The sequence below is a fragment of the Polypterus senegalus genome, chromosome 10 (assembly GCF_016835505.1).
Source record: "Polypterus senegalus isolate Bchr_013 chromosome 10, ASM1683550v1, whole genome shotgun sequence".
In the NCBI taxonomy this organism is placed as follows: Eukaryota; Metazoa; Chordata; class Cladistia; order Polypteriformes; family Polypteridae; genus Polypterus; species Polypterus senegalus.
This window is the reverse complement of record NC_053163.1, coordinates 171,094,753-171,111,442: the sequence shown is the minus strand read 5'-3', so window position 1 is coordinate 171,111,442 and position 16,690 is coordinate 171,094,753. Positions and strand designations below refer to the sequence as shown.

The 16,690-nt window shown below is 40.9% G+C and overlaps 1 protein-coding gene across 2 annotated transcripts in view; it reads right to left on the bottom strand.

Annotated features, from left to right (window-relative positions):
• The window catches only part of LOC120538053 (SLAM family member 5-like), a 40,821-nt gene that overhangs the window by 12,103 nt on the left and 12,028 nt on the right, over nucleotides 1–16,690 (bottom strand). For both annotated transcript variants that reach the window (XM_039767456.1, XM_039767457.1), the window contains exons 2-3: nucleotides 14,238–14,552; nucleotides 4,728–5,036 (exon numbers count right to left, since the gene is read on the bottom strand). In XM_039767456.1, the coding sequence (XP_039623390.1) occupies nucleotides 4,728–5,036; nucleotides 14,238–14,552 (624 nt within the window). The remainder of the gene's footprint in view (nucleotides 1–4,727; nucleotides 5,037–14,237; nucleotides 14,553–16,690) is intronic.

Genomic DNA, 16,690 nt, shown 5'->3' with positions numbered 1-16,690 from the left:
CTTTGTGTTCACTTTCTTTTTCCAACCTTCAGTTTCACGGTTTGAATGATTTACTCAATATGGTCAAACATTCTCTGAAAATCTGTGTATCTATAGTTATAGGAGACTGTGTTTGTTCATTATTGGGACTGACATGAAGAAACGACCATGTTTTAGACATAAATATAGAGAATTCAATAGGGGTTCACATACTTTTTACTTTGACTGTAGTTGCGGAGGGAGGAAATCTCAACCCAGAATAATCCCAAGCAGGCCAAAGTGTACAGAACTGGGGGATTACTGCAGAATAACACATGAGGCAGGAATGAATAAGAAGAAGAGAAAGAGAAAACATTTCCTTACTGTTCTTCTCTCAACTATCTCTCTAAATATATCTTACTGCAGCGTTTCTCAACCTTTAAGTATTTGCGACCCGAGTTTTCATAACAGTTTTAATCGGGCCCCCTCTAACATTTTTTTGAAATGTAGATGCATGTTTTATTATACCTACTTAACTTTTATTGACATTTATCTAACTCTATATTTATTGTTCTAGTATCAGAATGTAGTTTAAGTTGATTTGTTTTGGTTTCAACAGATGTATTTTTCATATTTTCAATTCTTGTTGTCTTTTTTTCACATCTTTGGCCCCCCTTTTTGTTATTTCGTGCCCCCCTAGGGGGGCCCGCCCCACAGGTTGAGAACCACTGCCTTACTGCCTTCCACTGTTGTGATTTCACGTAACTCAAGAAAATAAAATTTGTTCACATCAACAACTGTTTGAGTAACAAAATACTTGTGAGGACTGCCCGGGAAAATGGAGGAAATGGGAAATGAACCGTAACCAATGCAATAAGAGGTGGACCACAAGTCAAACAAGCTCGAAAATGTACGCCTGGCGCAACATTCACGTGCGTTCGAGGACTGTGCAGGCGCGGTATGACTCAATGGACTGAGTTCAGTTGATCAGTTCTAAAACTTTTTCAGTTCATTTCAGGGTCGGGAGGCCACAGTGTAACCCATTGGGATTGGGAAAAAGGACATGAGTCCATCACAGGGACCACTCTCACTCGCATACACAACACAAACACACACACACACACACCATATACACATAATGACAATTTTTAATGCCAGTTAAAATAAAATAAATAAATAAATAGATAATTAAATAAATGAAACCCTTTTCGTAATTCCTTCTGAGCGTGAGGATGTCTGGCCGTAGTCATTTTCATGAAATGGAGATTTGCAAAGCTGCTCAGTTATGACAAATGTCAGGGAAGAACAGAAGTGAAAGGCAAACTTTGTCACAGCGAGTGACCGTTGCGGTTATCAGGTGAATGTGGCACTCTGATTGTAAATTATGGGGGAACCCAAACCAGGACACTTGTTTAGCATGTATGCCCACGCACAGAGCCTGTCCTCGTTGATTTAATGTCTAATTTATATCATCATCATCAAAGATGAGATCAGCAATAAAAAAAAAAAAACTTTCACAAGGGTTCCCTTAATAATACTTTCCATTAATTTACTTGAGATGCATGTTAAACTTATTGGCTTATAGTTGCTTGCATTTGCCTGATCACCTCTTACATAATGGGATAATATACTGCTCAAAAGAATTAAAGGAACACTTTTTAATCAGAGTATAGCATAAAGTCAATGAAACTTATGGGATATTAATCTGGTCAGTTAAATAGCAGAGGGGGTTGTTAATCAGTTTCAGCTGCTGTGGTGTTAATGAAATTAACAACAGATGCACTAGAGGGGCAACAATGAGATGACCCCCAAAACAGGAATGGTTTAACAGGTGGAGGCCACTGACATTTTTCCCTCCTCATCTTTTCTGACTGTTTCTTCACTAGTTTTGCATTTGGCTACAGTCAGTGTCACTACTGGTAGCATGAGGCGATACCTGGACCCTACAGAGGTTGCACAGGTAGTCCAACTTCTCCAGGATGGCACATCAATATGTGTCATTGCCAGAAGGTTTGCTGTGTCTCCCTGCACAGTCTCAAGGGCATGGAGGAGATTCTAGGAGACAAGCAGTTACTCTAGGAGAGCTGGAGAGGGCCATAGAAGGTCCATAACCCATCAGCAGGACCAGTATCTGCTCCTTTGGGCAAGGAGGAACAGGATGAGCACTGCCAGAGCCCTACAAAATGACCTCCAGCAGGCCACTGGTGTGAATGTCTCTGACCAAACAACCAGAAAGACTTCATGAGGGTGACCCAAGGGCCCCATGTCCTCTAATGGGCCCTGAGCTCACTGCCCAGCAGTATGCAGCTCGATTGGCATTCACCATAGAATACCAGAATTGGCAGATGCACCACTGGTGCCCTGTGCTTTTTACAGATGAGAGCAGGTTCACCCTGAGCACGTGACAGAAGTGAAAGGGTCTGGAGAAGCCATGGAGAACATTATGCTGCCTGTAACATCATTCAGCTTGAGCAGTTTGGTGGTGGGTTAATGATTGTCTGGGGAGGCATATCCATGGAGGGTCACACAGACCGCTACAGGCTTGACAAAGGCACCTTGGCTGCCATTAGGTATCAGGATGAAATCCTTGGACCCATTGTCAGACCCTATGCTGGTACAGTGGCTCCTGGTGCACGACAATTCCTGGCCTCATGTGGTGAGAGTATGCAGGCAGTTCCTGGAGGATGAAGGAATTGATACCATTGACTGGCCACCACACTTTCCTGACCTAAATCCAATAGAACACCTCTGGGACATTATGTTTTGGTCCATCCAATGCCACCAGGTTGCACCTCAGACTGTCCAGGAGCTCAGTGATGCCCCACAACACCATCTGTCATCTCATTAGAAGCATGCACCGATGTTGTCAGGCATGTATACAAGAACACAGGGGCCATACAAAGTGCTGCGTAGAATTTGGAGTTGCTGCAATAAAATTTTGACAAAATCGACTAGCCTGCCACATAATTTTTTCACTCTGATTTTTGGGGCGTCTTTGAATTCAGGGCTCTGTAGGTTGATCATTTTCATTTCCATCAAACGATGTGGCATCCTTTCGTTCCTAACACATTACCCAGTCTATATCAGTATAGATATCCAGGAGGATTTCTTTTTCCCATTGAGATCTGATGTGTTTTCAAAGTGTTCCTTTAATTTTTTTGAGCAGTTTATTTGCCATTTTCATGTCATTTGGAATTTCCCCATTGTGCAGTGACATCCTAAAACTATGCATCAAGGGTTTATGTATGTACTCGCTAACCTCCTTAACACTTTGAACGCAAGATATGTGTCTCAAACTTTTACCTCCGCATACAGCCACTATAGACACACATCCAGCTTCCTTGCCTGTCTTAGTTACCTTCTATAGTTCTGCCATCTAGTGGATAGCCATAGAATGTTTTTTATTGGCTACAGCCTGAGGAAAATACCGTTATAAATAGACAGACCGTAGTTATGTCGCTGATGTCTTGAAACAACTAGATTTACTTCAAGATGGATATTTTGATGATAATGACAGTGATCGAGATCGTGACAGTTTGAATGATGTAGAATGTGGGTGTCGAACTCCAGCCCTTGAGGTCCGCAGTGGCTGCAGGTTTACATTCTAACCATCTTCTTCATTAGTGACCAGCTGCTAATTAACTTCTTTTGCCTTAGTTTTAATTAACTTCACTCAGACCCCTAAGTTGTCTCTTCTTCCTTAATTAGCAGCCAAACAATAACGAGACACAAAACGAGCCACCATATGACCAGCTCACCTGTGCCCATCACACAATATCTGAAAATAAAGAAAGGTGAAGATCTCAGTAAGGTTGATCTCTCAGGTCACTAAAACATTTTGACGATGTTCTTAGAAAAAATCAACAGTTTTGGAAATGTCTGCTGTGGCAGAACGAGAGCAGCAACAAGCCATGGAATTAAATAACGGGTTTAATTAACAGCAAGGATCAATCAGCTTCTCGTTAAGAGCTGGTTGGAGTTCGAAATCCCAGTTTAGCTGGTCATCTGTTGGCTTGTTTCACATCTCATTTCTGTTTGGCTGTCATTTAATGAAGAAAAGAATACTTTCAGAGGACTGAATCCTCCAAAACAGGGCTACTAAAATGAAGGGAAAAGAAGTTAATTAGCAGTGAAAACTGGTCACTGATTAGGAAAAGGGCTAGAATGAAAACCAGCAGCCACTGTGGCCTTCCAGGCCCGGAGTTGGGGACCCCTTATGTAGAACCTGCAGGCTCTGGTTTCTGTTTTGGATAGTTGCCCCAAAGGTGTTTCTTCATTATATATTGACATCCTTGTATTGAATGCCAGTCCATCCATTATGGCCTCCTGGCTGGGTATGAATCCATGCTTTATCCCAGTTATGATGCCTGTCTTTCCTCCCTGGCACCCATGCCATGTCATTCACCAGTGACACTAAGAGACATTTCACTCATACAATGTCCTTTAGTTTACCTGCATTCCCACCCTGAACTGTACAGACATGACTTTATAAAGAGACGAGATGATTGATGAAACTCCTACTTGTGGTACTGCGTACATCGCTATTATTATCGAGCATTTCTTTGCAATTTCAACATGCTCATGACTTTAAGAAATCCCACACAATATTGCAGTGTATAATTTTGAATCACACAACACAATCGATCATTTTTTAACGGAGACTCTTAAAACTGTGTCCTGTACTTAACTTTAAATGGTTGTGTTGTATTATTAAATATTTCAAAACTGTTAGAATTATAATGTTAACCTTAACATGTGCAGACACTTACTGTAGACTGTTATATTATAAGTCTTGATAAACTCGTCTCCTGTGACAGACTCCAGCTGGTAAATCCCACTGTCCTCACGTCGCAGATGAGTGAGTGTCAAGAAGTGAGCAGCTCTGTTCACTTGTACCCGTTCAGAGAATCTGTCCATGTAAATACGACTAATGGTCCAATTTGTTATTTGTGCTAATGTTTTGAGTGAATGACCAAATTTGAGAAATACCTCCTGAGGAATTGTTTCCGGAAATGTGAATGACTCTCCCAGTTTAATTTTCACCTGCAGGATATCAGACTGGGTAACGGAAAAAACTCCTGTAGTAGCAAAAAACAAAAAAAAAAAAAAATGCAAGATAAAAAGAAGCTGACAATTACTTTTAAATAGTTTATGCCACAGTCTTCCTAGTTCTTTAGTCCTTTGATTCAAATCCTGGAACTGTACACTGTCTGTTGTGAGGGACCAACCCTGCCAGGATGAACCCTGCTCCCTAATCTGGCCAGGAGGCCGTGGGAAAGGAAGGCCATTTGGGGAGCGGTGATATTCCCCTTCCATGCCAGGACAAGGACACACAAAGACACAGATACACGGAGAAACAATCTGGTTGGGCTTGGGTATCTGCAGGGTTAGAACAGTGGGGGGCTTGCCTGCTATGCGCAGAGTGCTTCCCCTCATTCACCGGTTGGTAGGATCCTGACTGACGAGCTCCAATATGGATGCCCTTAGGGCAACATGGAAGTTACTGTTCCTAGGAGACTGTTCTGCGCAGACCACCAGGGGGAGCACAAAGACCATTGGGGTCCTGCCTGACCTGGAAGAAAATGCTGTAGACCAGGGGTGTCGAACTCCGGGCCTGGAGGGCCGCAGTGGCTGCAGGTTTTCATTCTGACCCTTTTCCTAATCACTGCTAATGAACTCCTTTTCCCTTCATTTTATAGCCCTGTTTTTAAGGATTCAGTTCTCTGAATTGATTCGTTTCTTCATTAAATGGCAGCCAAACAGAAATGAGACGTGAAACGAGCCAACAGATGACCAGCTAAACTGGGATTTCAAACTCCAACCAACTTCACTCCAACCAGTTTCTTAATGAGAAGCCAATTCTGTGTTAATTAAACTCATTATTTAATCCCATAGCTCGTTGCTGCTCTCATTCTGCCACAGCAGACATTTACAAAACTGTTGATCTTCTGTTTTTTCTAAGATTTTTTGGTGAGCTGAGAGACCAACCTTACCGAGACCTTTACCTTTCTTTATTTTCAGATACAGTATTGTGTGATGGGCACAGGTGAACTGGTCGTGCGGTGGCTTGTTTTGTGTCTCATTATTGTTTGGCTACTAATTAAAGAAAAAGAAACAACTAAGGGGTCTGAGACAAGTTAATTATAACTAAGGCAAAAGAAGTTAATTAGCAGAAAAAAACTGGACACCAATGAAGAAGATGGTTAGAATGAAAACCTGTAGTCACTTTGGCCCACCAGGACTATAGTTCGACACCCAGGGTCTAGACAGCTGTGGTCTTTGAGATTGCACTGGCATTGGTTGATTAAAACTGCTTCAGCTGTGTTTGCATGATTAGCAGACAAACAGACCAAACAAACAAAAAGACATCTAAAAAGGGCTTATGATTTTATTTATGCAGACTAGCTCAGCTACCCATCTAAGATGGGTTGAAATCTAAATAATCAACGTTGACCTCAGCATTAACATTCACAGTGCACCATCAATTGGAATGTATTTTGTAATGCATGCAGTAATAACATGCATTGCATTTGTCATTCCTACAGATGGCACATCACAAACGTTTGTAGTAATAAAGTGCATTACTGCAAATGTTTGTGATGTGTCATCTGGTAAATGCAATGCATATGTCTTTGTTGTTTGCCATTTGATATGGGACTTGTAAAAGTAGGGTAATGTTTGTGATGCACCATCTGTTGGAATGGAAAATGCAATGCATTTAATTATCACAGATGTTTATGATGTGGCATCTATTGAAATGATAAATACAATACATATGTCATGTACCATTTGGTACAGGAATTATAAAAGTAGTGCTAATGTTTGTAATGTGCCATCTGTTGGAATGGCAATGCAATGCACGTGTCTTTGTTGTTTGCCATTTGATATGGGACTTGTAAAAAGTAGGGTAATGTTTGTGATGCACCATCTGTTGGAATGACAAATGCAATGCATTTTATGACTACAGATGTTTCTGCTGCTCCATCTGTTGGAATGACAGAGACATTACAACTGAATGCACACACAGATATATAGACACACAGACACTTGTCCTTTTATTAATGAGGATTAATGAATCCTTCTCCCAAATTATATTGAGATTGCTTGACTTGTTACTGTCTGGATAAAATAATCACATTTGTTGACTTTTATATTTCTCTCTAAATCCATCCAAACCATTTAGAAAGTACAAGTATGACACCTGCACATTCATTAAATGTGTTTATTGCCTTGGCATTAACCCGGAGTATGACTCCGGCTCGGAATTCTATGTAATTACAGTTAAGCTTAAGTCAGATTCATAGTATCAAGAAATGATCCCCGTTTACAGTGTTAAGCCTGAATAAGTCTCAGGACGATATTCTGCTGCCATCTAGTGGATAAAATAAAATAATTCTGCCAAAAAGAAAAAAAAAAAAAAGTAGAAACAATGAATGTGATAAAGTACAAGGGTGCTGTACCATGTAAGCCATTATGAATGTAGAAAAAGAAAAGAAAAATCAAAGAAAAGTAACAAAAAATGGAAGCAAACAGGATACAAGAAGGCAAACCTGAATTTAACCACCACTAAGATTTAGACAAAAAGGAGACATGAGATGAGACTGAGGAAAAATAAATCAAAATTAAGAATATGGTATATTTTGTGAGATCCCTTTCTAGTCTACTTTTAAACTCTTTCAAGACATCACATTTTTTACTTATTATTGGACTGATGCCTTTATCCAGGTATCTTACAACATTTGATAAATGATTAGTTCCATTTCTCTTTTTTTTCCAATTTGAGTACAGGAAGATGAAATGCCTTTCTTCTGCTCGCATACTGGTGTCAGTAGTGGGATTGGAATCCATAATCTCAGGCTTTGAAGCACAAAATCTTCACCACTGTGCCACACTTGCCTGCCTTTTCTATTCTGGAGAAAAACATCTGAGAAGCAGAAGACCAAAGCCATTGTCGCCATTTTAACTCTTTTGGATCTCATTGCTGTCGAGGAGAAACCAAAAAGATATGAAAGAAATCTCTTTTCTGGATTTTCATCCCGAAGGGTTGATTTACATTTTATACAACTGGTGGGAAATGAGGGAAAGTGCAATGCCCCACCTGCCCTAAATGCAGAGACTTGACAGCTAAATCTACAAATAATTAAGACAAATCGATTGCTGTACATTAATATTTACAAGCCTGAAAATAAAACACATCAGAGCCAAGCATCAAATGGTGGAATTTGAAAAAGGAAGACTGCAAGGCTGAGTTTAGGGAAGAGGTGAGACAGGCACTGGGTAGCAGTGAAGAGTTACCAGACAGCTGGGAAACTACAGCTGATGTGACAGCAAGGGTGACAGCAAGAAGGGTGCTTGGTGTGACATCTGGAAAGAGGAAGGAGGAAAAAGGAAACCTGGTGGTGGAATGAGGAAATACAGGAGAGTATACAGAGGAAGAGTACAAGGAGATAAGGCGCAAGGTGAAGAGAGAGGTGGCGAAGGTTAAAGAAAAGACATATGATGAGTTGTATGTGAGGATGGACACTAAGAAGGGAGAAAAGGATCAACTGGCTAGACAGAGGGGCTGAGCTGGGAAAGATGTGCAGCAGGTTAGGGTGATAAAGGAAAAAGATGGAAACATACTCACAAGTGAGGAGAGTGTGTTGAGCAGATGGAAAGAGTACTTAGAGAGGCTGATGAATGAAGAGAACGAGAGAGAGAAGAGGTTGGATAATGTGGAGACAGTGAATCAGGAAGTGCAACGGATTAGCAAGGAGAAAGTAAGGACAGCTATAAAGAGGATGAAGAATGGAAAGGCCGTTGGTCCAGATGACATACCTATGGAAGCATGGAGGTGTTTAGGAGAGATGGCAGTGGAGTTTATAACCAGATTGTTTAATGGAATCTTGGAAAGTGAGAGGATGCATGAGGAGTGGAGAAGAAGTGGACTGGTGGGCCGATATTTAAGAATAAAGGGGATGTGCAGGACTGCAGTAACTACAGGGGGATAAAACTGATGAGCCACAACATGAAGTTATGGGAAAGAGTAGTGGAAGCTCAGTTAAGAAGTGAGGTGATGATTAGTGAGCAGCAGTATAGTTTCATGCCAAGAAAGATCACCACAGATGCAATGTTTGCTCTGAGGGTGTTGATGGAGATGTTTAGAGAAGGTCAGAAGGAGTTGCATTGCGTCTTTGTGGACCTGGAGAAAGCATATGACAGGGAGCTGTGGTATTGTGTAAGGAAGTCGGGAGTGGCAGAGAAGTATGTGAGAGTTGTACAGGATATGAACAAGGGAAGTGTGACAGTGGTGAGATCTACAGTAGGAGTGACGGAGGTGGGATTACATCAGGGATCGGCTCTGAGCCCTTTCTTATTTGCAATGGTGATGGACAGGTTGACAGACGAGATTAGATAGGAGTCCCCGTGGACTGTGATGTTTGCTGATGACATTGTGATCTGTAGCGATAGCAGGGAGCAGGCTGAGGAGACCCTGGAGAGGTGGAGATATGAGAGGAGAGGACAGGAATGAAGGTCAGTAGGAACAACACAGAATGTGTGTGAATGAGTGGGAGGTCAGTGGAATGGTGAGGATGCAGGGAGTAGAGTAGAGTTGGCGATGGTGGATGAGTTTAAATACTTGGGATCAACAGTACAAAGTAATGGAAATTGTGGAAGAGAGGTGAAAAAGAGAGTGCAGGCAGGGTGGAATGGGTGGAGAAGAGTGTCAGGAGTAATTTGTGACAGACGGGTATCAGCAAGAGTGAAAGAGAAGGTCTACAGGATGGTAGTGAGACCAGCTATGTTATATGGGTTGGAGACAGTGGCACAGGAGACAGAGCTGGTGGTGGCAGAGTTAAAGATGCTAAGATTTGCGTTGGGTGAGACGAGGATGGACAGGATTAGAAATGAGGACATTAGAGGGTCGGCTCAGGTTGGTATACAAAGTCAAAGAGGCAAGATGACGTTGGTTTGGACATGTGCAGAGGATGTGCTGAGTATATTGGGAGAAGGATGCCAAGGATAGATTTGCCGGGGAAGAGGAACAGAAGAAGACCTAAGAGAAGGTTTATGGCTGTGATGAGAGAGAACATGAAGGTGATGGATGTGACAGAGCAAGATACAGCGGACAGGAAGATATGGAAGAAGATGATCCGCTGTGGTGACCCCTAATGGGAGCAGCCAAAAGATCAAGAAGAAGATGCATGTACAAATGAGGTTGGCAACGTTATTATCTCCTATAATCTCATGACTAATTAAATTTACAAAATTCTTTTTCTCTTGTATTTTAAATAATAAATTCATTCATTACTGACAGGATTTTTGCACACTGGTGAAAATGTAAAGCCCTCCACGGGTATTCACACCTGTTAAGCCGATTCCATATGACGCCTGTTTTATAACTAGCAGCACCTTCAAGAAGAACAACGAAGGCACAATGACCGAGTCGGTGACTTAGTGGTCCATGCAGCATGTCAGAAAGTATTCAGACATCTTTCACTTTTTTCACATTTTCTTATGTTGTAGACTTTTGCTACATTTTTCCCCACATGGATCAACACTCAATATTTCCCAGAATGAAAATGCAAAAACAAGATTTTAGAATTTTTGGCAAATTTATTAAAAATAAAAACTGGAAATTATCACATTCAATATATAAAAATGGCAACAGGCTTTCTTTCTAAATATTATTTGTGCTGGCGTTTTGAAAGCTCTACACAGGATGTGAGCTCCCACTTCAAAAAGATTTTTAAAAAAACAAAAAGGGACTCAAAGTACATCATTTTCTCGTGTGCATTACAGGATTTTAAATATCTCTGTGCTATTTGGATAAATGAATGTAAATTGATTTAATGAGGTAATTAGAAATAAACTTGATGCATTAGGATTAAAAGTCAAGACAGAGGTAAAGAATTTAGGGCTAACTCTGAACTGAATTTTAATTCACATATTAATCAGATTACTAGGACAGCATTTTTCAACTTAATAAATGTAGAAAAAGTTAGACCTCTTATAACACTGCAAGATGCTGAGAAATGAGTTCACGCTTTGTTTTTATTCGACTAGATTACTGTAACGCGCTCCTCTCAGGACCACTCAAAAAAGACATCAATCAAATGTAACGAGTGCAGAATGGAGCTGCTAGAATCTTAACTAGGAAAAGAAAATCCGAGCCCATCACACCAGTCTTGATGTCACTACACTGGTTACCGGTGTCATTTAGAATTGACTTTAAAATACTGCGTATGGTTTACAAAGCCTTAAATAATCTGCTCTGTCCTATATTTTAGAATGTCTGTCACCATACGCTCCAAATCGTAACCTTAGATCTTCAAATGAGGGTCTGCTTAAAATTCCAAGAGCTAAACTTTAAAGAAGTGGTGAGGTGGGCGGCCTTCTGCTGTTGACAGTTGATAATGTAAAAAAGTGGCCAAATCTAAAAAATCCATCCTGAGGAATCTTTTGTGGAAATGTGAACGATTCTCCCAGTTTCCTTTTCACCTGCTGAGTGTCAGACTGGAGAGTAGACAAGGCCTCTGTAACGTGATGGAAACTAATAATAATTATTAGAATTTCAGCTTCAAGATAAAAAAAAATATAATCAGCTTCTTTGTTTGTAAAAATCACCAGCCTCAAAGGTGTATTTTCTTTGTAATCTATTTTGTGCCACAATTGTCTTTTTGTTTGCTCTACTAGCTGTGCTACCCGTGTAACCATCTGTTGGAATGACAAATGCATTCCAAATGTTGTAGGCTATTTGGTATGGGATTCATAAGAGCAGTTTTGATGTTTGTGATGCTCCATCTGATGGGGTGACATGCTGCAGATGTTCTATCAGACGGTTGTGGCGAGCGCCCTCTTCTACACGGTGGTGTGCTGGGGAGGCAGCATAAAGAAGAGGGACGCCTCACGCCTGGACAAACTGGTGAGGAAGGCAGGCTCTATTGTAGGCACAGAGCTGGACAGTTTGGCATCCGTGGCAGAGCGATGGGCACAGAGCAGACTCCTGTCAATCATGGAGAATCCACTGCATCCACTGAACAGGATCATCTCCAGACAGAGGAGCAGCTTCAGTGACAGACTGCTGTCACCATCCTGCTCCACTGACAGACTGAGGAGACCCCACACTATGCGACTCTTCAATTCCACCCTGGGGGTAAACATTAACATTATAGAAAGTTATTGTCTATTTTTACCTGCCTGGCACTTTCCAGCTTACATTTTTTAACTTGCATTGCATTGTTATCAGTCTTTAATTTAATATTGTACAGTACTTTATCAGTATTCTGCTGCTGGAGTATGTGAATTTCCCCTTGGGATTAATAAATTATCATCTATCTATCTATCTATCTATCTATCTATCTATCTATCTATCTATCTATATTATTTGAAATTGGGAAAAAAAATCAAATTCTCACTTAGAGGATCTGTGCAGAACTTTTTCAAAACCTGGCAGGATCTCATCAATAACATTTTAGATTAGGCTCTTAAGCACTGAAGAAGCAGATTCTCTCCCCATTTCTTTTTCTTCTTCATTTATCTTTATTCACTTATTCATTCATTGATTAACTTATTATTACTAGCTTTTAAGTTTTACTCTGTTGGCCATGCTCTCTTTCTCAGGGGTGTGGGTTGATTTGTTTTCAATCCTATTTTTGTAAAAATTGATCTATTTGTATGGAATGTTGTGCAATTACAATAAAATTTAAATAAATAAATAACTTCAACTTGAGAAATCTTTACTTCTCCTTTAATGCTTCCATCACGTTGTGCTGCACAGGTCTGTTGTGAGGGCCTTTCATTTCTTTCACTTCATCTTCCAGCATGTGCTCTGGCAGGCCAAACAAGATGTCAGCTGTCTTCACTTATATACTTTTTTGTGTATGTGTCTGTGTGCTTCTTCACTCTTCCGTGTGTCTCCATATGTGGGCATCATTCCTCATCTCAGAAGTACTCGTGCGGTGTACTTTATGCCCCAGTATTAAAATGGCTATTTACATGCCTGCTGTTAGGTTGTAATATAAAATATTGCAATACTTTTGATTTATACATACTGTATCTTAAATGTAATTTAATACCACATTACTGAATATTATGCACAGTCAAGGACTATCTGAAAATAAACCTGATCCACTTCTCCAGTGCTCTTTCATCACCAGTCACACTTTCATCCACTGCAGGATTTGCACACGTATCGCATTTCACTTTAGTTGTTGAAAGTTCTTTGCAGACAAAGTCATTGCTAGAAGCCCATCTCATCGTTGTCACTCTGTTTTTAGCTCTTCCACACAGGTGACACCATTTTCCAACTTTTGGAGGGGGCTTAGCAGTGTCCGCTTCTTGTTGTGGTTTACATTTGGCCAAGAAGCTTTTTGTGTCAGCTGGAAGATTGCTCAACAGGGCTCTACTTTCCAGATAAGCAACAAATTATAAGAAACAAGGAAAATGTGTGCAACGAACTATACATACATAAGTACCACCATACGGAACTTGCGACTGGGCATCCACTCATTAAACAGGCTGGGGGCACACTGGAGGGAAACCAGTATGACACTGGACTTGTAGTGAATCTGGCCGAGGATAGATGGCGGATGCTGCCAGAAGGTTCAAGTTAAAGGACGTTAGACAAAATAACTAAGATTGGTGTACAAAATACACCAGCGAGAGCAGTTAAGGGTTTTATAAATGATGCATCTCAAGAACTACTTGTGCAAAAACTTCAGAAGCAAATCCATAGGCCTGGTCCTGCGACTCAATGGAGTGGACTTCAAAATCCAAGTGAAATGCAACAATTTCTACGGCGATTATTGTTGCTTTTAGATAGATATGGTGATAAGTACTCAAAATGGACAAACACGAAAGGGCTAGGTCCATTTTTTTCTAATGTCATCACTGACATAAACCTCAGCGTTCAGGGTGGATATCTCAGAGTTTTATTTGAGTAACTGTTTAACAATATTTTTGCAAAAATACATGCTTATTACATATTTTGAGGCTACTGACCTGCAGATGATGTGACACAAGTAACAGGAGAGTTTTGATTCTTCCATTGATGTTTTATACATTGCTTGCTGTTCTACACTACTGGTTAAAAATCTTTCTCTCCAATCTGCATGTAAATATGAGATAAAAATATTTTCTCAGCCACCACTACAAAGTACATGGAGTAAGTAACATATTAATACTGAGCACATTAAGCAGTATATACTGTACTCAGCATTATCAGTTATTTATTTCATCTGTGTGTCTTTGGTTTAATGTTCATAAGTATAACACAAGCTTTACATTCTGGTACTTACCATATACAGTTAAATTGTAATTCTTGGTAAACTTGTCTCCTGTGACGTCCTCCAACTGGTAAATCCCACTGTCCTCAAGTCGCAGGTGAGTGATTGTCAAGGATCGGTCATCAATGTCCACTTGTAGGCGTCCCAAGAATTTGTCCGTATACAAGCGACTTATGTTCCAGTTAGATATCAGTGCTACAGTTGATAATGTAACAAAGTGGCCAAACCTGAGAAATCCATCCTGAGGAATCTTTTGTGGAAATGTGAAGGAATCTCCAAGTTTCCTTTTCACATGCAGGATGTCAGACTGGAGAGTAGACAAGGCCTCTGTAACATGATGAAAACTAATAATAATTATCAGAATTTCAGCTTCAAGATCAAAAAAATATAATCAGCTTCTTTCTTTGTAAAAATCACCAGCCTCAAAGGTGTGTTTTCTTTGGAATCTGTTTTGTGCCACAATTGTCTTTTTAGTTTTGCTCTACTAGCTGTGCTACCCGTGTAACACGGGTCAAAGTTGAAATAATCAACATACACCTCAGCGTTGCCGTTTGCAGTGCACCATCTATCGAAATGTACAGGGTGGGCCATTTATATGGATACACCTTGTCACGCTTGGGTCACAGATTTGCACAGAGACACAGAAGGTTGTAGAAAAAAAGAAGGATTTTTATTCAGACACCGCAAACACATGAGCTTAAACATGCTCCATGACAAGTCAGAGATGACAGTTTCGCTAGGAGCAGAGAGAGATAAAAGCAAACAATCAATTCCAAAACTGACAGGCGCTGCGCAAGGCTTATAAGTCGGCGGAGAGCTTATATTACGCGTTATAGTGCAAGGATAAGGAGCAATGTGTAGTCAGTGTTTCAGGGTTTGTGGTTTTCCCAGGGGCGTCTGTCTCTATTTGGGGTGCGATCAGCCCTCCAGCTCACACCCTCCCCCTCAGCTTTATTCACATTCCTGTGAATCAAGCGACTCTCTGTACCAGGTTCATTTAGTCGTGATAACACGTCTGCGTTGACGTGTTCAGAACCTGGTCGGTGCTTTACTGTGAAACTGTAAGGTTGTAAACCCAGAAACCATCTCATTAGACGAGAGTTTGTATCTTTCTGTCGGTACAACCACTGAAGTGGAGCATGATCAGTTACCAAAGTGAAGTTTCGTCCCCACAAGTAATAGCGAAGTGCTTCCACAGCCCACCTAATTGCCAAGCATTCTTTCTCAATTGTAGAATAATTGCGTTCCCTAGGAAGTAATTTCCTACTCAAATATGTGATTGGATGTTCTTCTCCATCAAAAATTTGTGACAGGACTGCGCCACACCAAATGCACTTGCGTCTGTTTGCAAGATAAAATCTTTTGTGAAATCCGGGTTCCTTAGAACCGGGTAAGAAGACAATGCTTTTTTTAAATCGTTGAAAGAACGTTCACAATTTTCTGTCCACAAGATAGGTCGGTTTTTTCTGCCTCTAGTAAGTTCTGTAAGAGGAGCAGCTCTATGTGCAAAATTTGGAATGAATTTTCTGTAGTAACCAGCGAGTCCCAGAAAGGCGTACTTGTTTCTGTGTCTCAGGTCTCGGGTAAACAAGCATTTCTTCTATTTTCCTTAATTGTGGCCTAAGTAAACCCTTGCCCATAGAATAGCCTAAGTAATGAGTCTCGGACATGCCTAGTTTACATTTCTTAGGGTTAGCAGTAAGGCCAGCCTGTCTCAAGCTTTCAAGAACGGCTTGAAGCCGCTCTAAGTGTGTTTTCCAATCATTGCTAAAAATCACGACATCGTCAAGGTATGCCCCAGCATATTCAGAGTGAGGACGTAGGATCTGATCCATCATACGCTGAAAAGTTAGAGGTGCCCGTGAAGACCAAACGGAGTCTTGTAAATTCATAGAGTCCGTCAGGAGTCGCAAATGCCGTTTTCTCACAACTGCTAGCCTCTAAAGGCACCTGCCAATAGCCTTTCGTGAGATCTAGCGTGGAGATATAGCTCGCCTGACCCAGTTTTTCCAACAGTTCATCGACACGGGGCATGGGATAAGCATCGAATTTAGAGACCTTATTCAAGCGTCTGAAATCGATACAGAACCGAACCGAACCGTCTTGCTTTGGGACTAATACGACTGGGCTGCACCAGTCACTTTACTTTCACGAATTACACCCAGTGTCAGCATCTTTTTACCTCTTCAAGACAATATTTGCGCTTCCGGTATCCGAACGGCCGCATCTGTACGCGAACATCAGGTCAGTGGTAATTTTATGTTTTGTAATGTTAGTCTTGCCTGGTAAATCTGAAAAGACATCAGTGTTCCGTTCTATCAAAGATAACAGTTCTGTCTTTTGCGTGTCAGTAAGATCGTTACCAATGGTAACATCGGTCTGAGAAACAGCAGCCAAGGAAGTGTTAACCTCTTGTCGGTCGTGCCATTCCTTCAAGAGGTTAATGTGTAAAATCTGGAATGGTT